We start from the raw sequence: 19,898 nt of genomic DNA, 5'->3' as shown, positions 1-19,898 counted from the left end.
GTCAGAGCGGTCAACCCAGTTTCCTGCGAAAAGCGAGGGTGTGTCCCTGTATCTGCCGATGACTCTGCTTTAAAGGTTGTAATGCCTTTTATTGCCCTGTGAGATCGGCAGGGAACAGCCCGAGGGCAGCAAAGCTGGAATGGTGTCACCGACTGGGACCAGCCTGGTTTAGGCTTTGGGCCAGTCCTTGCTTTGCTCAGAGAAACGAGGAGACCCAGTTTTTATCTGCCTTCACACGGGGTGTGAGGCTGATGCCGAAGCGATTTTTTTGCCTTTTTTTTCTTTTATATATTCTCTGTATTCTTTACACATATAAATATCAATTCGGCATCATGGCAAGTGATGTGGTCAAGAGCATGCTGGAATTGGCATCCAAGGGCATAGGATTTCCTTCTGGGACTTGGGGCTGTAGCACCCCCACTCCATCACAGCCCTGCCCTGCCCCGAAAATATGGGCGTTTTAACCACCACCTTCAGGACTCATCTGTCAGCCCTTATTACAGACTAAGTGCTCACAGACCATCCACTAAATATGCTTCCTTTCTCCCAAAGCGAACGTTTTCAGTCCTAATTTAATTCTTAAAGTTTAATTCTTAAGCTTGGCAGTAGTTTGTATTTACAAACGTCACGGACCCGTCACCCTTAGAGCCCCCAGAGAGGGCAGTGCTCTCCAGGCACAACTGTCTCCCAGAGGAATTACCAGTCATGGATGGGAAATCAAACCGCCGATTTTCCCCAGGATTTAAATCAGGTATTACAGAAGAACAAGGTAGAAGGATTTGCTTTAATGTTCAGTGACAGAGCTTGTCCTGCGCTGGCCGGCGGTACCACTGCCCGCTCCCTACCGCACGTAGTTCTTGGGGAAGAGCTGGAAGAGCTTGCCCTCCTGCGTGGGCTCGAAGCCGTACTTCTCCAGGTTGTTGGGGTCGAATGTACCGTCCTTCACGTCCTTCTCGATGCGCGGAGCCACCAGCTCGTCGAAGAGCTGCTTGGCCGTGACGGGCGGCTCGGAGCCCTCGTCTGCGCGGTACGACACGTAGGGCCGCAGCTTGAAGCCCGTCAGGTCGGGCACGACGAACTCGGGCACCATCTCCTTGACGAGGAGGAACTTCTTGTTGCGGGTGAGCACGCCCAGCTTCTTGGCGCCGCGGCCCTTGTTGTGGCTCCGGGGGCCGCGCTTGCTGGTGAACGGGGACACGCGGTCGGCGCCGCGCACCAGCCCGCGGACCAGCTGGGTCAGCAGCCCCATGCCGGGCACCGAGGAACCAGCGGAGCCGGAGCGAGTCCCGGAGAGCACGCGGGAGGGCTCAGGGGAGGCGGAGCCGGTCCCGGAGGGCACCGAGGACTCCCCGAACCGCGCCGGAGCGGCCCGGCCGCGCTCTCAGCCCGGAGCGGCCCGGCCGCGTCCGCACACCGCAACAGCGCCCGCTCCCATTGGCCGGGCCGCGCCAGCCAATCCGCGGCGCCGATGCTGCCCCCGCGCGGCACGCGCGCCGAGCGGCGCCGGGGGACCTTCCCCGCCAATCAGCGGCGAGCGGCCCGCGGCGTGGGCGGGGCCTGGCGCGGCCGGGTCTTCCCCGCCAATCAGCGGCGAGCGGCCCGCGGCGTGGGCGGGGCCTGGCGCGGCCGGGTCTTCCCCGCCAATCAGCGGCGAGCGGCCCGCGGCGTGGGCGGGGCCTGGCGCGGCCGCGCCCCCTGGCGGAGGCGGGCGGGGTCTGCGCTCAGCGCCCTTCGCCCCCGGGCGGGACAAGGGCCGGGACCCGGAGCGCGGCAGGAGCGGGGCAGGTGAGAGGGTGCTGGGGGTCGCTGGGGAGCAGTGCCGGCCCCCGGGCCTTGCGGGCTTGTGCAGCCCCGCCGTGCCCCCGGCCGGTGCCTCAGGCCCGGCGGGAGGAGGTTGTTGTTGAAGGTGCGCCCCGAGCTTTAACCTGGCGAAACGGGGCCGGGCAGGGCAGCTGGGGCCGGCCGGGGGTGGCTGGAGGGTGACCGGGGCTGTCCTGAGGCGCAGCCCGGAGCGGTCGGTGCCCGGTCCCTGCCGGGCAGTGTCCGTCCCGCGGTGCCATCCCGGTGTCCGCTTTCCTTGGAGCGCACGGAGCAGGGATAGGTTTGGCTGTGGCACCCTGTGGAGGCTCCTGGGGAGTTTCTGTTTCAATGCCCGTGGCTGTGGAGAAGTTTCTTCTGGAGAACTCCCGTCCGGGGAAGTCCCGTCCCCCAGCACTTCACTGCTGGGTTTTGTTGCTCAGCGGAGAGACAAAGGGATGATAAAGTTAAAAAACTTACTGTTCCCCTTGTGGTGTTCAAGAGGTTGGATCAGAAGCTGCGGTCATCTCTTAACTCAGTCTTCTCTCTTTGTTTTTGTCTTTGCTCCTGCTGCACCTCTAGACATGGATGAAGGAGACAACAGCACCAGCCTTGAGGTACAATATGTTTTGCTCTTGTTTTTGGACTTATTTATTTCCCCTCTGGGAGTTCCCAGAAGCTGAAAGCAGCTGTAGCTAATTTGATAACATTGGGACAATACCTTTAGATGCTTTTCCTCTGTAAGAGCCTTTCCTGCTGGCAGTTTTATCCTTTCAAACTTTTAAGGATTGGTCCCATTTTATTGTGTGGGGTTTGTTGTTTTTTTTTTTTGTATTTTTAAAATTTCTTACAAACCATTCATGCTCTGCTTCATATTCTAAGCTGTTTCAATAATGCTATGATTTAAATACTTTCATTTTTGGCCTAAAGAAGGAGGACTTGCAGGATTCTGGCAGACTGCTCTTCTTGCATTTGTTTTTAATCATAAACGTGAAACTCACAGGCCAGCAAGGCACGTGGTGCTTTCCATAGTTGTGAAAAACAAACCCCGTGAGAGGAAATACTTCTCAGAACTAACAAACGCACACAATGTACTTGTACACAGTTAAAAATGTTTTGTGAAGATCCAGGTTCTGTAGTCAAAACAAGGCACGTGCCTCTGAGCTGTGAGGAAGCTGTCTTGTGCTTTGGGCTAATCCCAGTTTTAAGTCCTTGTTTTCAGGGCTGATAAGCCTTGCCCACCACTCCCTGCACGGGGAATGTCTCAGTGTTTGCCTTGGGCTGCAGTGAGGAGTTGTTGGACTCCCAGCAGAGCGGAGTGTTGGGTGCCTGTGCTCTGGATGGGTGTGAGCTGCAGTTGTGAGGCTGCATGTTTATGTTGATTGCTGTAAAGTCTTGGGTTCTCAAGGAAACTTTGACATCAGGAAGCAGAGAAATGCTCTTTGTGCTAATCCATCCTCTTGGCAGGTCACTGCTCCGTGTTCAAATGCAGTGAGGGGCCTTGCAGGGTGGTCCCGCAGGTGTTGTGGGTCTGGGGGTTCTTTGGGGCTGTGTGAGGGCAAGTCCTTGGACTGGGGCGCTGACCACAGCCCTCCTCAGAGAGGAGCTGCCCTGGTGGCTTGGCTGTGACCTCATTCCTGCCCCAGGAGCTGTCACAGCAATCACTGGCGTGTCTCAGGTGTCTGCACAGCTCAGCCTGGGTGCTTTGCTTCCTCTGCTGGCCCAGAAGGATTCTCCATGCTGGGAAAGATTCCCCCCCGAGTCTGAGCAGGGCAATATCATGTTTTCACTGGTGAAAACTTTGCAAGAACCTCTCAGTGGTTCTTGGAGCTCTGAATTTCTTCAGCCTGGCATGTTTGTGTTTTATTCTTTTCCCCATGGGTTTGTTTCTCCTCCTGCAGCAGCAATGTGAGTGTCAGTTGGCAATTACTATTTTTGGTGCTATTTGAGATCATCCAGGCCTGGGGAGCAGCAGAACTGTCCATGTCCCAGTGTCCCTGACAGTGTCAAGGGGAAATAAATACATTAGGTGACCACAACAGACTTGGAACTCCGTGTCACCAGGTGTTGTACCTGTTGCTGACACATCTCCAGCTTTTTATTTTTTCAAAATCTTGTGACTTTTCGCTATAATCCCATGAGTAATAGGCTGATAACAGTAGTGGCAGAGTTAGTTTGACTCGTGTTGGGAAGATAAACATTAAAGTGCTAAAGGGACCTGAGAAGGCAAAGTGAGCACAGGGATCTGGTGACTGGTCTGGCAGGAGTTTCATTTGTGCTGTAAAACTGGAATGAATTTCATGAGAGAGACCAGTTTGGTGACTTGGTGTACACTGCATTTTTTTTCTCTTGGTGGCAAAGCTGAGTTAGATGTCATCCAGATCTGGAACCAAGGGCAGGAATGGGACCTGAACTGTGTGTAATGCTTCATTCAAGTGATTTTAAGGTTCAGGACTTAAAAGGGGAATGTATTTCTCTTGTACTCATGTTGTTTAAACTTGTTCCTGAGAGTTGTTTTGCCTTTCTCCCCCTGTCTCTTAAGTTTTGGGTTGGCATTTGTGAGACTATTTTAAGTGCCAGTTTTTATTCCTGGATGACACTGGTTGGCACAGGTCCCAGGACAGCACACCTGAGGTCAGAGTTTCTGCCCATGTGCATCATGTGCTTTTTATGATGACGGTAGTATGCTGGTTTATGACTTGTTTTCTCAGTCTCATAAAGTCCTTTACATTCCATTCTCGTCCTCGTTGCTCTGAATAATGTAAAATGATTTTAAAAAGTGTTCATCTCACTGTTTGACCCTGGTTTAGGACTGTTTGGGAATGTACTGTACTGACAGCAGCACAAAACTGCCCTACTGACCCCTCTCCACTGAATGTTTCTGTTTGCAGAGTGGGTTATAAGTCAAAGAAAAACACAATCCAGTTGGTTGAGAGGTTCTTATGGAGGCTTTTTTCCAGTTGTGGGAAACTAATTTCACCTTCCTTTTGGTGCCAGGCTGTGTTGCCAGGAGGTGAGACCCCCATCCTGCAGTTTGTGGAGGACAGGATCCAGACCACCATGGTAAAGTATAGCTGCAGTCAGCTGGCTGAAGGGTGGGGGTGCATCCAGAGCAGCTTCTCCTGAGCTCCAGGAGCTCTGCTAAGTCACTGCCAAAGTCTGAGCATTTGTTTCTTTGCTGTCACTGTGCATGAGGCAGGAATTAATTCCTGTTATTTAGAATCACAGGCTGGTTTGAGTTGGAAGGGACCTTAAAGCCCATCCAGTGCCACCCCTGCCATGGGCAGGGACACCTTCCACTGTCCCAGGCTGCTCCAAGCCCCAATGTCCAGCCTGGCCTTGGGCACTGCCAGGGATCCAGGGGCAGCCCCAGCTGCTCTGGGCACCCTGTGCCAGGGCCTGCCCACCCTCCCAGGGAACAATTCCTTCCCAATCTCCCATCCAGCCCTGCCCTCCTTCATCTTAAGGCCATTCCCCCTTGTCCTGGCACTCGATGCCCTCATGCACCTCCTGTACACTGCATTGATCAGCTCACAGCTCTTGGGGAATTAAAACATGGGATATTTTGCATGTGAGCTTAGCACTGGTCACTGCTGCAGTTTAAACTTCTTGTGTGTGTGATGTTTGAATTAAAAATTAAGTATTTATGAATGTGCTTGACTTTTAGACATCTCACTGAGCTGAGTGTTCTTCAGCCCTGCAAAAAGTACATAGTAGCTTCTGAAGCTGAAAATTATTAACTTCTTTCTCCCTGAATTCCCCTCCCAGCTGACTGGAATTGCAATTGGAGCTGCAGTTGCACTGCTGCTTATAGCAGTTGTTGTGTTTGTCGTGTACAGAAGAGTGAGACAGTCTAGTAAGTACTTGAGAACCATGTAAGTTTTCAAACCAGTTTTCCCATCAGTCTTGAGTCTTTTTGTAATTTTCTGTGGTAGCTGTTTGCTGTAGGGGTGTGGTTCTTGCAGGACAACAGCTTTAAAGGGTGAAGAACTTGTGTTGCTTCACTTGCCCAGGTCTGAACCCAGAGCTGTCCATGCAGGACCTGCAGGGTTTTATTTCTTTGGTGTCTGAGCAGTATCAGCCTCTGTGAATTATGCAAATGGTTTCAGCCCTGCTGTGATTTCACTGTCACAGTAAGGAGAAAGGATTGAATTAGAGGTTTCCCTGAGGAGATTAAAACTACCCACTCCTTCTGTCTGTGTGGAGAGCCCTTTGTCTCCTCCAGGGCTGAGGTAGAACCCCAAGCCAGCCCTGCCTTGGTGGGGCTTGGCCAGAGCTGGGGAATGAGGGATCCCAGGGAGGTTTAAGTTCCAAACGCTGCCCTGAGCTGTTCTGGAGGCAGCAAAGTCACCAAGCTGTGCTCAGATGTTCTCCCCCAGCTGCTAAAGGTGGTTTCTGATGTGCTGCTTCTGTGTTCCAGAACAACTTCAGCCACACGTGCCTCAGTACAGGTTTCGCAAGAGGGACAAAGTCATGTTCTACGGGAGGAAGATCATGAGGAAGGTGAGGGCACCTGGTAAAATCCAGTTTAGGAGGTGTAAAGTTTGCAATACTTGACTTGCTGAGCCTGGCCCAGGGCCTTCAGCCTATCAAATCTCACTGGGATTTTGTGGATGTTCCTGGAATACTGACTGGATTGCTGATGGAGCAGCAGTAGCTTCTCCTTCTGGCCAAACCTTTCCTCTTTGAAAAGTATTCGCAGTCAATGAGGGTAGTAATAAATCAGTGAATATCTAACTCCTGTTGGGAGTTGATAATTGTTTCAATATCCCATAATCCCAGACTGGTTTGGGTTGGAAGGAACCTTCAAGCCCATCCAGTGCCACCCCTGCCATGGGCAGGGACACCTCCCACTGTCCCAGGCTGCTCCAAGCCCCAATGTCCAGCCTGGCCTTGGGCACTGCCAGGGATCCAGGGGCAGCCCCAGCTGCTCTGGGCACCCTGTGCCAGGGCCTGCCCACCCTCACGGGGTCCTGGCTTTTCCTGTCCTGCCAAGTCAGGTGTGCACTCACTGCAAACCAACATCTGCAGAAAAATAAGGTACAGGTAAGTAACCATCCTTAGTCACCCTGTGTGGAGGAGCACTTCCTCCTGTGAACTGCCCCAGCCTCTGCCTCCCACACTTCATTGAGGTGAATTCAAACACTTGGACTTAATTAGACTCTGGTAGGTTCAATATTCAGTTCTAGAGCTCTGTTTCATTGAGGAGGAGGTGGTTACTCCCTCAATCTTGCATGGCAGGTCAGCCTTTAAGTAGAACTTGGCCAAAAAAACCCTCAATGAGAGGAAATCTTGTGTGTGCAACTTCATAATTTTGATATTCTTCATAATTTTCATGTGCAACTTCATAATTTGGATGATTTTTCACCAAGCTGTTTATATGTAACTCACATAAGTAAGAATGCTTAGAATTCCACATGGGAAAATAATTTCAGGTAGTTTTTTGTTTGGGTTTTAGACCTTGCCTTTTGCTGTTCTTCCTGAGTAAGGCACAGAAGATTACACCCACACTGCTATGGGTTGTGCTTCATGGATTTTTTGATAACATACCAAGATTTTACTCCCTCCAAACTAATTAAAGATTCCTTTTGTGATAGAAACTTTTTAGAGATTCAGCTCTTTGGGTAACAAATGGAGAACTGGGAATGTTTTGGAAGTTACTAATGAGGGGCTTTCTTGGTGTAGCAGTTGTGGCGTTTCTCCAGTGGGTGGCACCTGGGAACTAGGAAAAGCAAGGAAAAGCTTTGGTTTGTCACCATCGCAGCCAGATAGAATCCTGGAATATCCTCCGTGGGAAGGGACCCCAAGGATCATCCAGTGCAACCCCTGGCCCTGCACAGACCCCCCAACAGCCCCACCCTGGGCATCCCTGGCAGCGCTGTCCAAACGCTCCTGGAGCTCTGGCAGCCTCGGGGCCGTGCCCATTCCCTGGGGAGCCTGGGCAGTGCCCAGCACCCTCTGGGGGAAGAACCTTTCCCTGATCTCAGCCTGAGCCTGCCCTGGCCCAGCTCCAGCCACTCCCTGGGTCCTGTCCCTGTCCCAGGGAGCAGAGATCAGTGCCTTACTCCTCTTCCTGATGTTGAGTGTTCCTGGATGAGAACCACAGCTAAGAATCTTTCCCCTCCACCATCCATTAGCACTGTAGTAGTTGATGAGTAAAATCAAAATACACTCTACTTGCTTTATAGAAAGGAAATGATCCTGAAGTAGTTCTTCCAATCCTCCAAGGTCTTACATGAGCTCTTCCCTCTGCTCACACTCTAATGGCTGGTAAATGTGTTGGTGTCTCAGCAGGGTTGGAATTAGTGGGTTGGGTTTTTTTTTGGTTTTGGGTTTTTGTGACTGTTTTTGTTTCTGTTATTTCCTCCTAGGTTACAACTCTTCCAAACTCTCTGGTTGGGAACACTGTCCCTCGCCAAAGGATGCGGAAACGGGCAAAGGTTTTATCTCTGGCTAAAAGGTGCTTGGGATTTTGGGAAGGGGAAAATTCATGTCGTGGAGGCTGGTTTGGGGCTTTTGTTTGTGGTGTGGAACTTACCCCTAGCAGAGCACTCTTCTGTAGCTGTTGGTTTTTCCCAGTTCTGTCAGCTGTGGATCAGCTGGGAAATTTGCTGAACTGGGATGGTTTTGGTGAGGAAGAGCAGGGGGGTGGAATGTTTCAGCTAACTGATAATGTGTGACTTGGGATGGTGAATTTTAGTGTTTACTATCTACTTATTTAACATTTCCTATTCATACAAATTTAATATTTCCTATTAGTACAAATGGGGGAACATCCTGAACTTACGTTTTCCTTTGTAGGATTCTGCGTATTAAGAAGGAATGTCCAACTCTGCAGAGGAAAGAACCTCCTCCCTCTTTGCTAGAGGCAGATCTGACTGAATTTGATGTCAAGAATTCCCATTTGCCGTCAGAAGTGCTGTACATGCTTAAAAATGTCAGGTAATGTTAGATGGAAAGAGAAGCTCAGAGTTGGGTTTTGATGGATGTTCAAGTGATGTAAATATTTGACAGTTTGTGTCAAGTCTCAGGTTTTATGATTGCATGGTCAGAATCCTGAGGGAGCTGACTGAAATTCATCTGAGCGTGAGGACAGAATAAATGACTTTGAATTTTTTAGAAACGTTAAGAAAATAGTTGAGTTTGGGGGGAAAAAAAGGAAGTAGGTTAGTTGCTTCAGTTTGGGAGTAGTGCTAATGAAGGTGTTCTAACATGAACAGATTGAGTGCATCTTAAAACTTCTGTTTAGGCTGTATCAGACAATTTTTTTATACAGAAAGGCATCGTAATTGGTAAATGTTAATTGGAGACCATATTGACAGCTCCCTGGGCTGCAGAATCTTTTACTTCTCTATCTGAAAAGGTTGCAAATAAATCAAAGTCAACGTAATCCCCACAGCTCTTTGGCAGACTTAAGAGGAAGGGATGGGCTTTGTGCCCCTTCAGCAAGGGGTTAATTTGCTGACACAGCAAAGAGGAGGAGATCTTCCAATCTGTAATTTTGGTTTTGCTTGTGGATGTTCTTTTTTCCTCCCAGCTGTGATATAATTTAGTCCTGAAGGTCATACATTCTCAAATAAAAATGCTATTTAAGTCATCTGAACTTGCTGCTGTGGAATTATGATCTCCTGTGACTAATTGACATTGCAGTAGGATTTGATGGATTGATCCTGATAAATGTGAGCTGTTGGAGCTCTGTGAAGAGTGATCAGGTGTAAGACCCATATTTCTCTCTGCCTGGCAGTGACTGACTGGAGTCCAGGTGCACGTTACCTGCAGGAGATGAAGCATTCCAAACTTACAATTGCATGCAGATGACAGGAGCTTTTCCCTGTGTTTTCAGTGTCCTGCTTCCATGGGCAGGGCAGCTGCACTAAAAGGGGAAGTTTCATGGGGTAACTTTTCTCATGGAGTGTGAGAGTCTGGCAGCTTTTTATTCTTATTCCCCTCCAAAGGCCATGCTGGTGTTTGCTGGAGGAAGTTTGGCTGCACTTCCCTCTGAGCCTGCATTCCTTGGAGTGCTCCTCCAAAGGAGCCCCAGCATTTACAGTTCTGTGTTTCATGCTGCTCTTGCACCTTCATTTTGGGGAGCTCTTTGAGGCTCCTTCCCTGCAGCCGCCCCTCTGGGCTTCCTCTGCTCCTCGTGCCTGTGGCTTTGCTAATTTAGGAAGGATTTTCCAAGGACTGTGGCGATTTTAGGTTTTCCCTTTGCATTTTCTTTGCTGCAGGGTCCTTGGGCACTTTGAGAAGCCCCTGTTCCTGGAGCTGTGCAAGCACATGTTCTTTGTGCAGCTGCATGAGGGCGAGTACATCTTCCGTCCCGGGCAGCTGGACAACAGCATCTACGTGGTGCAGGATGGAAAGCTGGAAGTCTGCATCCAAGAAAGTGTAAGAACCCACTGCTCTGCACTTCCTGAGAGAAATCTGTTGGCACAGCAGATAGGCTGGCATGAATCATTAGGCATTGATTAAACTTAGACACGTGAATCACAGTGGTTTAGGAGGGATTAATCCCAGCTCTTCGGGGCTGTGGTATTTGTAAAGATCAAGGTTTGTAGCTCTGGTCCCTCGTGTCTCAGATGAGAGAGCAAACACAAAGCTGATGAGGCAGCTGGAAATATCCTCACACAGGAGATGCAGAAGTTATTGAGGGAGGACAGGGTGCAAGGTGGGCTTGGAAACATTCACCTTTGGAAAGGTTGTTACAGAAAGTTTTTGAGCACAGGAGAGACCAAGCTCACCTCAGAATAGTCCAGCAGGAGTCAGGGGCTTTGTCTGGGAGGTGGAAGAGTCAGATTCACTTTTGGGTCGACAGGGGAGAAAAAATGATGGTTTGTTTTCCATGTGAGTCTTAAAATGTTGAGTACCAGCCCTTGTGACCCTTCTGCCAAGTTAAATTTTTAGCTTTTACCTTCTTCCTGACTGAACTTTGAGTTTAACTTTAGGATGTGAACAGTTTTCCAATTCTAAAAATTAAGTGGGCTTGGAAACTATATCAAATTCGCTGCTTTCTGTGTATTTTTATATTTTGCTGCTCCTGTTTTGTACAACCTCTTGACAGGTAACCCCTCAATAAAGGGAGCTCAATCTGCCTCTGAGTAAAGGAAGCTTTGTTTTGTTGGTGGTTACATAGCAAAGACAAGCAGGTCACAATATCCCTGGACAAAACTGGCTTGTAGTTTCTTTTAATTTATCACTTTTAGAACAATGGTTGAAAACTCTGTGGTTGGAATTAGCACATTTCCATCAGAGCAGAGAGAAGAGAAGCATCCAAGCTTTTTGAAATGCTCCAAATGTGCCAAAATGCAGCTGTGGGCCTGCAGTGATGCTGTGTGTGTGCTTGCAGGATGGAACAGAGGTGGTGGTGAAGGAGGTGCTGGCAGGAGACAGCGTCCACAGCCTTCTGAGCATCCTTGATGTCATCACGGTGAGTCCTGGGAGGTGCAGATTCCTGCTGCATCCCACAGAGCCTGGCAGGGAACCAGGCCTTGAACATTCCTAGGAAAGAATCAGAATGCAAAATGGTTTTTTGATGAATTCTCCTCCTCCTGGGCCTTCACAGGTGTAAACTGAGCTCTGTGGTGTGGAGGCTGGTTGTGAAACGTGTGCTTGACTGGCTGCTTCTGGTTAGCAGGAGGATTTGAGTGATCCCTTTATATCTGCAAAACTGAGATTACAGCTTGATTTGCTCAAATCACAGCTCAGGCAGGAGCAAGACCGGGCTGGGGCTCAGCAGTCCAGGCTTTTACATGTTTGATGGGTTACTTAATAAATTTGGTTTTATTCAGTCTAATGAGGATAAATCTGACAGTTGTTATTACTGTAATGATGCTGTGAAACCAGGGGATGGGTTTGTTTTGTTTTGTAACATCAGTGGTGCTGGTGGCCAGCTGAGGGCTGTGCTCTTTGGCAGGGGCCAGGATGAGCTGGGTGCTGATCCTGTTGAGGGCAAAATTGGTGGATTTTGTTTCAGTTGGAACTAGACTGCTGGTTTTGCTGAAATCACCACAGTGCATCTCTTTTGGAATGCCTGGATGGAAGGTGTTGAATTCAACATCTTTGATAACACCCAAGCCCTGAAGGTGCTTTCTTGAAGGGTTTTGGTAGGATGAGATTTGAGAGGATGAAGAGAAATCTAATCAGTAAGGTGTTCATGTTTGACCTGGTGCCCTGTTTCTGCTATGCTTGGCTGTCTCTGTTCATCAGAAGGTGCCATTGCTCCATTTGTGAGTATTAAAGGGTTCTCTGAAGTGTTCTTTGCTGCTTCCAAATGCAAGCACATACCTCTATATCCACATGATGTGTGTATTATTTACATCTAAAATTCCCATAAAACCTATTGACAGTGGTAACATTTTTTAAGCTTGGTCACAGTTTTCTCTGTAGAAAGTGAAGAATTTGGGCTGTACAAGTCTAGTTCTTGCTGTCAAATTCATAATATCTTTGTAAATTTGTATTAGTACCTTTGCCCTTGTTACTCCCACCACGAAATTTTCTTCATCACAATATTCTAAGGAGCAGGGCCATCATAAAGGAACAGGAATACCAGTCATGTTCTTGCTTGTTCAAAAGGAATAAATATAAGAAAAGAAGTCCTTCTATAACAGTGCTTTATGGCTTTGTTTTTTCAAAAAGTGGTTGCCATTCATTTTGTGTCTTGTTGGGGGTTTTTTTTTTCATTTTTAATTCTCATTCTGTCATTGTTTTTCTCTTTCTCATTAGTTCTACCACTGGTAAGTAAAAAAAATAAAAATGATTGAAAGTGTGTTGAGCAGAGTTAGCAGCCTGCAGAAGACTCTGTAATGAAAAAACCTTGAAATATTTTTTGCTAAACTTGTTCTCATTTATTTTTACAACTCTTTTGTTCCTCACTTCCCAGCTTTGTGAACTGCTTGTTTCATTGCTGTTTTTCCTCTTCCTTATGTTCTTTGCAGACTTCAGGTAGAGGAGTAGCATGAAAATAGGCAAGGAGAGAGGAAGTAGCACTGGATCAAAGTAGGAGACCCCTCAGTGTCATCCCAAATCAGTGAGGGAGTCTTAAAACATCCTGCAGATGCCATAACCTGAATTAGATTTTGCTGCACCACCAAACACCTGGCTCTGACATGAAGGAAGGGTGAATTCAGAGAGGATTTCAGTTGTCTGAGCTGGATTTGTGATTCTTTGACTGATTTTGTAGCACGTGATGTCAGGCTGGTCCCTCAGTTCTGAGAGTTGTGCAAGAAAGTTGAGGTTGCTGCAAGAAGTGGCAAGATCTTGTTGGTGGACCTAAAAGAAAGGTCACACCAGAGGTACTTTTCTAATTGAATCTTTCAGTTTTTAAACTGAAAAGCCCCTTTAGTTCTACTAAATGCAAAGGTAGCAGCTGTGACATGAGCCTGCACTTATTCTGGGAACAGATCAATGCTGCTTTCTCCAGACTCTGAGGAGAAACTGGAAGCTTTTGAATCCAAGTAGTTCCTGGTATTGTGGAACAGTTCTGAGGTGCAGTTAATGGCTCTGATTTGATACTGCCTCAAATAGCAGAGAAATCTGAGCTGAGCCTTGTTGATGTCTCTGTTTTCAGCAGCTCTTGCTGAGAGCTCCTGTGTGCAGCCAGGGCTTTTCCCAGGACAGTCAATGTTCATCCAGAGGGAACTGGTCCAGTGGAGATGTGATGCTGATTGCTGGAGCTTTGGGGTTCACTCTTCTCTTGGCCTCCATGCTGAGATGGTCTTAGGAAAACTGGGCCCAGGTGGCAAAGCTGGAATAAGAAAGTTGGAGAAAGAAGAGGCTGTGAGGGATATTGATCAAATGGTAGTGATTGAGGGGGGATAAAAATGAAAGTCAGGATTAAAAGAAGCTGGAAAAACACTTGGATAAAGGTGAGCCTGCAGGGCTGACAAGATAGATGAGGTTATAAAGAAGTGATTGATGGCTGTGAGAGCTTTGGGTGCAGCAGTGCTGATGCAGAGGATGTCAGGAAGGAGCGGAGGAAGACAAAATCCAGCCGTGGAAACGAGGAGAACATCCCAGATTTTTGGGTCCAAAAAGGAGCTGCCACTGCAGGTGGGAGAATGCAAAGCATCTGTCTCTTGCAGCAGATTTCTTGACCAAACTTGATTGGATTTGGCCATTTGCTGTCACCTGGGTTTAGCTGCTGCTTGGAGGTGATGTCTCACTGTCTCTAGAAGTAAATAGTTACCTGCCCTGAGAACAAAAAGTTCTGTTGAAAAAAAACCCCTGTTTCATAACTGATTATAACTGAACTGTTCTTGTCATCTCAGTGTGTGATTGCAAAATAGTGTAATTTGAACATGGTATTCTCCCTGTGCTGCTCATAAGGTTATATCAGAGAGAAGTGACAATTCTGGAACGTTTCCTGCTCATGCTCCTCTGACTGCTCTTAGCATGTTCCAGCCCTGTTGGCCCTTTCAGAAGAGCTGCCCTCATGCAGGGATTTCAAAGAGGCAAAATTATATGCTGAAAACCTGGAGGAATGGGCTGTTCTTTGGAGAAAAAGGCTTCTGCATCATTATCTGTTATTATCCTAAAGCTGTTTTTCTGGGATTGTCAGCACTGGCCTCTCCTCTCTTGAGCACTTTCCAGTAAAACCCAAACACTTTACTGGGTAGACTGGAGACCAGAGTTCTGGGATGGCCAGGGCTCAGTTTGCTCTTTGGAATAACTCTTATGAAACATCATTAAACTTGATGCTTATCCTTGCCCAGCAACTGAAGATTTAATGATTTCCTTAGTTTTTTGCTCCATATTTGCTGTAGAGATTGGTAGGAAATACAGTTGATGGCAAATGCAGGGCTTATAAGCAGACTATATACATTTTCTTTTACATGTAAGTGTAAGAAGTCCAAATTAATTCTTCGTGTAAAGCCAGACTTCCAACTGGGCTGTGAAAGAGGATTGTTGCATTTATTTTTGGGTACAGCCGAAGCACAGAAATGTTATTTGTTAATTTCTTTACTTAATTAAAATAAATTTGGGAAAACTGAGGACACTGTCAGCTTTGCACTGTAGGTCAAAGATGTTTAAAATTTCAGATCCCTCAGGAACTTGAAAATCAAGGCTATTAATATCATCCCCAGATTTTATAAAAAGGTCAGCTGAAGTTGGTGTAATTAAGAAATTGGTTCCAATTAATTTAATTTAATTTTAGAATCTGCTTCATGGTGCCTTCCAGACCAGCAGGCAGACAGAGCTGCAGCTTTATTTTCTAGAGTGATTAGAGAAAGTCTCTGGTTTTGCTGGGTTCTTTAGGCAGGAATCCCTCAAAGTGCTTGTGTTGAGTTGTCTGATATTCTTTGCAGGCAGTTTGGTTTGTAATCAGCATTTAACATCTGTGTGTCAGTGTTGGGAAAAAGGTGCCTTCTGTTGCTCAGGAGGGGGAAAGCTTCCAGAGCTGTGAGGTGCTGTTAAAATAGAAACACCATTTCTTCCTTTGCTCCTGCTCTATGCTGCAAAAAGGCTCATTTTAGCTTATCAGTACGTGTAAATCAATATTTGATGGATTAGTAAATTAATTTATGAGTTAGAGGTGTTGTTTTCAGCATTTATTAAATGTGTAGAAGGGGTATTGTCTGTCTGGAGTTTTTTATCCAAGTGTTTGACAGTAGATTTTTGTTAAAATCTATTCTCATTTAAGGGGCAAAATCCAAAACCAGAGGCTTGCCTCCTTCCAGTGTGAAAAAAATCTCTGTATTCTACCCACTTTTCATTTGTTTGTTAGTTCTCCATCTGTTCTTTGAGCAGGATGGTCTAGACCCACTTTGTCTCAAGTAAAGAGAAGCTGTTTGGCGTTGTCACGTGGAATATTTCATAGATATATATGAAAAAAAAAAAATATATATATATGTCTCAAAACACAAGAAGTCTGCCTGTCTTTTGTCTTCCTCCATTATGTCTGTAATTACTGTACAATTCTGTTGTGTTTTTCACTGTTCGTGTGAGTCTGGGGTTGTTTTTGCAGCAAATAGCTTGGTTGTCAGCCGAGATAATAAAATCAACAAACCCTCTTTTCTCTGCATCCTTGACTAGCTGGGATTTCAAATGCTTCTGATGGCTGGCTCTGTAATAAAACTGTATCAGAGCTGAGAGCCTGGCACTTCCCTCAACCTCATCCACATCCCTGGAGCTCTTGTTTCTCTGCCCCTGTCTCTAATGCAGATGTGAATTCACCCTCATTACACCCCCCGTGGTCATGGAGCACAAACTGAAGGCTTTTTGGGGTCAGACCATGTCTGTCAGACATAGACAACAGCAAAGCAGGAATTTGGGAAGAATTGGATTGGATAATTGATGGATTAACCCTGTGTCTCTGGAACTTTCTCTTAGGGTCACCCTGCTCCCTATAAAACTGTCTCAGCCCGAGCAGCCACTCCATCCACCATACTGAGACTTCCAGCCAGTGCCTTCCAGGATGTGTTCCAGAAATACCCTGAAACCCTTGTGAGAGTGGTGCAGGTAGGTGGAGCTGAGGGGGAAGGGGAATCCACTCTCATTTCCAGGTTGCAGGAGGATATTTAGATGCTCAGCAAGCTCATCCTTTGGTAGCTACGGAGCTGCTCAGCACAGCCTGTCAAGATTTGGCCTTGTTCTGCTGCTCTCCTGGCTGTTGAGCCCTAGATTTAACATTCCACCATCATCACAAACAGGAAAAAAACCATTTATGTATCTATATATCTCCATTAATTGAGTTTCTGCTTGTGGTACCCTCATCAATCAGCCAGACCTGCAGTGTGAGTTTGTTGGTCCTTGGCAAGTGGAAGGTGCTGGGGTGGGCTCTGCAGCTTGGGCTGCACCAGGAGGGCTCCAGAATGGCTGAGAGTCGTGAACAGACTGTCACATGTTCTGAAACAGGACTGCTGGACCTTCAGAAGCTGCTTGGTGTGGGCTGATGCTTTGTAAGAGTCACAAAATTCAGACTGACATGTGAATTTCAACTTTAGAAGCCTTTGTCAGCACCTGAGGAAAGAGCTGTGCTTTGTGTCAGTTCTGTGTTTACCTTCTATTGCTTTGCAGGGACTCAGTTCTCAGGTGAGCACTGAAATCAGGCTTGTACCTCCTGCAGGTGGCAGGTGGTGCAGGGATCAGGATTAAGGATTTCCAGGATTTCCTTGTCCCACAGGTGTGGCAGCCAAAGGGTGACCCCACCAGTCACTCTGGGCTGTCCTGTTGCTTTACTTCTAAATCTGTTTGTCCTTGCAAACTGTTCTGGTCTCTGGGTGATTTATGAGCAATACATGAACCTCCTCACACTGATGGTTGAAGGAGAACAGATCATTAACACCAAATTAATTTGCTCTGTGAGAGCTGATACAACAGAGAGGATTGCTCAGGAGTGGGAATTAGCTGGCAGGGCAGAGGAAGGTGCCACTGATTCCAGTGTTGGGTTTGAGTGCTTGTGGAGCAGTGGGATAGGCTCTGTATGGGGAAAGCTGGAATAATTTTTTTAATGAGAGGGGAAAATTGGAAGCAAATACTTCTATTTCAAGGCACTTTTATTATTGATGTTTATAGAAAACAAAAAGCATTTGGTGTTTAGGAGTAAGACTTTGGATTCTCGTGCCATCAAATGATTATGAAGTCATTGGTGGATCATTTGAATCTGTCTCTGTCTCAATTTATCAGTTGCTAAAAAGGAATTTCAGCTTAGGGTACAGCCTGTATTTTATCGATACTTTCAGGTACTCTGGTGCATGATTGTATCTAAATGCCAGAACGAGTGTGGGAGAATGCTAAATCCATTGCTCTTGCTTCTTTTTTCCCTGTTTGTAGATCATCATGGTGAGGCTGCAGAGGGTGACGTTCCTGGCCCTGCACAACTACCTGGGGCTGACCACGGAGCTCTTCAGCTGTGTGAGTTTGGCAGGCAGGCCCTCAGCTCTCCTGCCAGGACACAGAGAGGTTTTCCTTCTTGCAGAAGGCCATAAAGCAAATGCTACATATTAATTTCATAATGACAGTGCTTGAGGATTGAGGCACTTGTATAACCAGCCCATAAAGCCCAGCCTACGCTGATGCCTGGGGAATTGGTGGGGAGGGTTGAACTTCCCAAGTGCTTCATTCCAGAGTGATCTGTGTGCTTCTGATGTTTGCTAATTATGTCACCTCTGCCTGTGTGCTGCACCCGTGGTGCCAGAGGGTCAGGGAATGCTCAAAGTGTCAGGCTGTGAGTCCCCAGGCCATGGTGGGATGCACTGAGGGAGCTGCACATCCCAGGACAAGCCACCCTTGGGGATCTGGGATTGATCAGCACAACCTGAGCGGTACCAGGGGGTCTGTGCAGGCTGCAGGGTGTGGAACACGTGTGAGGGGGTGGTTCATGTTTGCTTGTCCCCCTGCTGCTCCCAGCAGAGCCAGGCCATCCCACTGATCTCCGTGAGCAGTGTCACCGCCGGAGGCAGCGCCGGCAAAGCGGGCAAGAGGCAAGTGAGCAGTGCTTTAGAGGAAGATCGTGGAGAGAAGTTTGAAAAGTCTGGGGAAGCCCTGGAAACGGGTAATGCTTCTGGAAACGTGGAGAAACTGTCCTCTGTGACCTTCTTTAGCTGTTGTAGTATTCATTGAATCCCAAAATGTTTTGGGTTGGGAGGGACCTTAAAGCTCACCCAGTGCCGCCCCACCCCCACTGTCCCAGGCTGCTCCAAGCCCCAATGTCCAGCCTGGCCTTGGACACTTCCAGGGATCCAGGGGCAGCCCCAGCTTCTCTGGGCACCCTGTGCCAGGGCCTCACTGTCCTTAATAGTAAAGAATGTCCTCTCCAAATCCAATCTAACCCTGCTGTCCTTCAGCTTGAGGCCATTCCCCTGTGTCCTTTCACTACATTTGATCTACTTTTGGTATCACTGCTGTTGATCAGAGGATTTCTATTTTATCAGAGTGGTTAAGGATTGTCTTAGATCAGCTTCAGGTTTGAAGCCTTTGGATAGTCCTTAGCTTCAATGGGGAAATGTTACTGTGTTCTTAATGATATTGAGGGATGAAGGAAAGAGGAAAAATAAGTGACTCCTAATTTTGAATGCGGAGGGGGAGTTGGGAAAATTCAGCTCTCTAGACACCAGCAGAAGAATTGCTGGATATGTGTCTTTTCAGGCTAAAGACTTAGTACTGAAGGTAAGGCCAGGAAAATAGATGGAGTTGAATTTTGCCCCTGCAGATGGAAAAAAATTAATTTAATCAAAACCAGGAAAAAGGTTTAAACAATATTTAATGTCAGTGTTTCAAAATCTTTAAATCAGCCTTTAATAAGTAGGTAGTTAAAGGGTCTTGTTGTTAATGAAACTTATTTTATTAGGGGCTACCTTGTGTTTATATAATTTGTTTTTAAATTTCAGATATGCTGAGGATTTCTGGTGCAGAAAACTCTGAGCATGTTTTCAGAAGGAGCCTTTCATCACCTCCCTATGCAGGGTCTACAGAGGCTTCTAGTAAGTAGTGCTTGGCAAAATTGTGGGAAATATATAATTTATCCAATCGTGGGGGGAAACCACATGATCTCTGGAGTGCTGGGTTGGACAATTTTCCTATTTATGGTGGATAATCATCTTGCAGTCCTGTTCATGGTAGATAATCATCTTGCAGTGGTGCCTCTTCCTAACTCATTTCTCAAAAAATTATTTCATAAAAAATGGACTATTATCCAAGAGAGCATTCCCTTGCTGGCATTATCAGCAATGGGGAACATCATTTGGCTACCAAGACCTGCAAATGAAGAGCTTTATTAATTGATATTACTGAAACCAACTGAATTATGATGATAGGCCATCATCCTTCACATAAAAGATGACACACGTTTCTTGCTTGGCTGATTGTCCCAAAAAGCACATTACATGGCTTTGCTGCTTTTAGATGAATGGTCTTTAGAGTGGATAATAAAGGTGATTGATCATGGGGTGCTCTGAGGAGACATTTATGAGGCTGAGCTGGTCTGATGCTGCAGTATCATTTTGGGGAGTTTTAGTTACTCCACTGTAGACATCTTCCTCTGGGCCTGGTGTTGAGGACAGCTTTGTGTTCCAAGGTGGAGCAACTGGAGTTCTTATGGGAATCACAGAACACAGGCATCTGTTGCTGTTAGATGAGTACTAAATTAACCACTGTGAGGAAAT

At 47.1% G+C, this 19,898-nt stretch overlaps 2 protein-coding genes across 3 annotated transcripts in view; one reads left to right on the top strand and one right to left on the bottom strand.

Moving 5' to 3' along the window:
- Positions 1–568: 568 nt before the first annotated feature.
- MRPL41 (mitochondrial ribosomal protein L41) lies at positions 569–1,436 on the bottom strand. Its single transcript, XM_032130780.1, has one exon. The coding sequence runs from the start codon at positions 1,247–1,249 to the stop codon at positions 842–844; it is 408 nt and encodes a 135-aa protein (XP_031986671.1). The 5' UTR covers positions 1,250–1,436; the 3' UTR covers positions 569–841.
- A 303-nt stretch (positions 1,437–1,739) lies between these two features.
- PNPLA7 (patatin like phospholipase domain containing 7) overlaps positions 1,740–19,898 on the top strand; it is a 117,645-nt gene continuing 99,486 nt past the window's right edge. The window contains exons 1-13 of one of the 2 annotated variants that reach the window (XM_032130769.1): positions 1,740–1,785; positions 2,380–2,414; positions 4,795–4,860; positions 5,566–5,653; positions 6,218–6,300; positions 8,169–8,257; positions 8,599–8,739; positions 10,026–10,185; positions 11,144–11,224; positions 16,126–16,254; positions 17,569–17,649; positions 18,148–18,289; positions 19,125–19,217. In XM_032130769.1, the coding sequence (XP_031986660.1) occupies positions 2,382–2,414; positions 4,795–4,860; positions 5,566–5,653; positions 6,218–6,300; positions 8,169–8,257; positions 8,599–8,739; positions 10,026–10,185; positions 11,144–11,224; positions 16,126–16,254; positions 17,569–17,649; positions 18,148–18,289; positions 19,125–19,217 (1,186 nt within the window). In that variant the 5' untranslated portion in view covers positions 1,740–1,785; positions 2,380–2,381. Of the gene's footprint in view, positions 1,786–2,379; positions 2,415–4,794; positions 4,861–5,565; positions 5,654–6,217; positions 6,301–8,168; positions 8,258–8,598; positions 8,740–10,025; positions 10,186–11,143; positions 11,225–16,125; positions 16,255–17,568; positions 17,650–18,144; positions 18,290–19,124; positions 19,218–19,898 lie in introns of both variants that reach the window. The other variant, XM_032130768.1, reaches the window with a different exon arrangement.

Source organism: Corvus moneduloides, chromosome 21, assembly GCF_009650955.1.
Source record: "Corvus moneduloides isolate bCorMon1 chromosome 21, bCorMon1.pri, whole genome shotgun sequence".
Classification (NCBI taxonomy): domain Eukaryota; kingdom Metazoa; phylum Chordata; class Aves; order Passeriformes; family Corvidae; genus Corvus; species Corvus moneduloides.
Note: the sequence above shows the minus strand (reverse complement) of the source record. Positions and strands in the feature narration are given on the sequence as shown.

Coding starts and splice junctions, on each gene's coding strand:
- MRPL41 (XM_032130780.1), bottom strand. CDS start 1,249: ATGGGGCTGCTGACCCAGCTGGTCCGCGGGCTGGTGCGCGGCGCCGAC.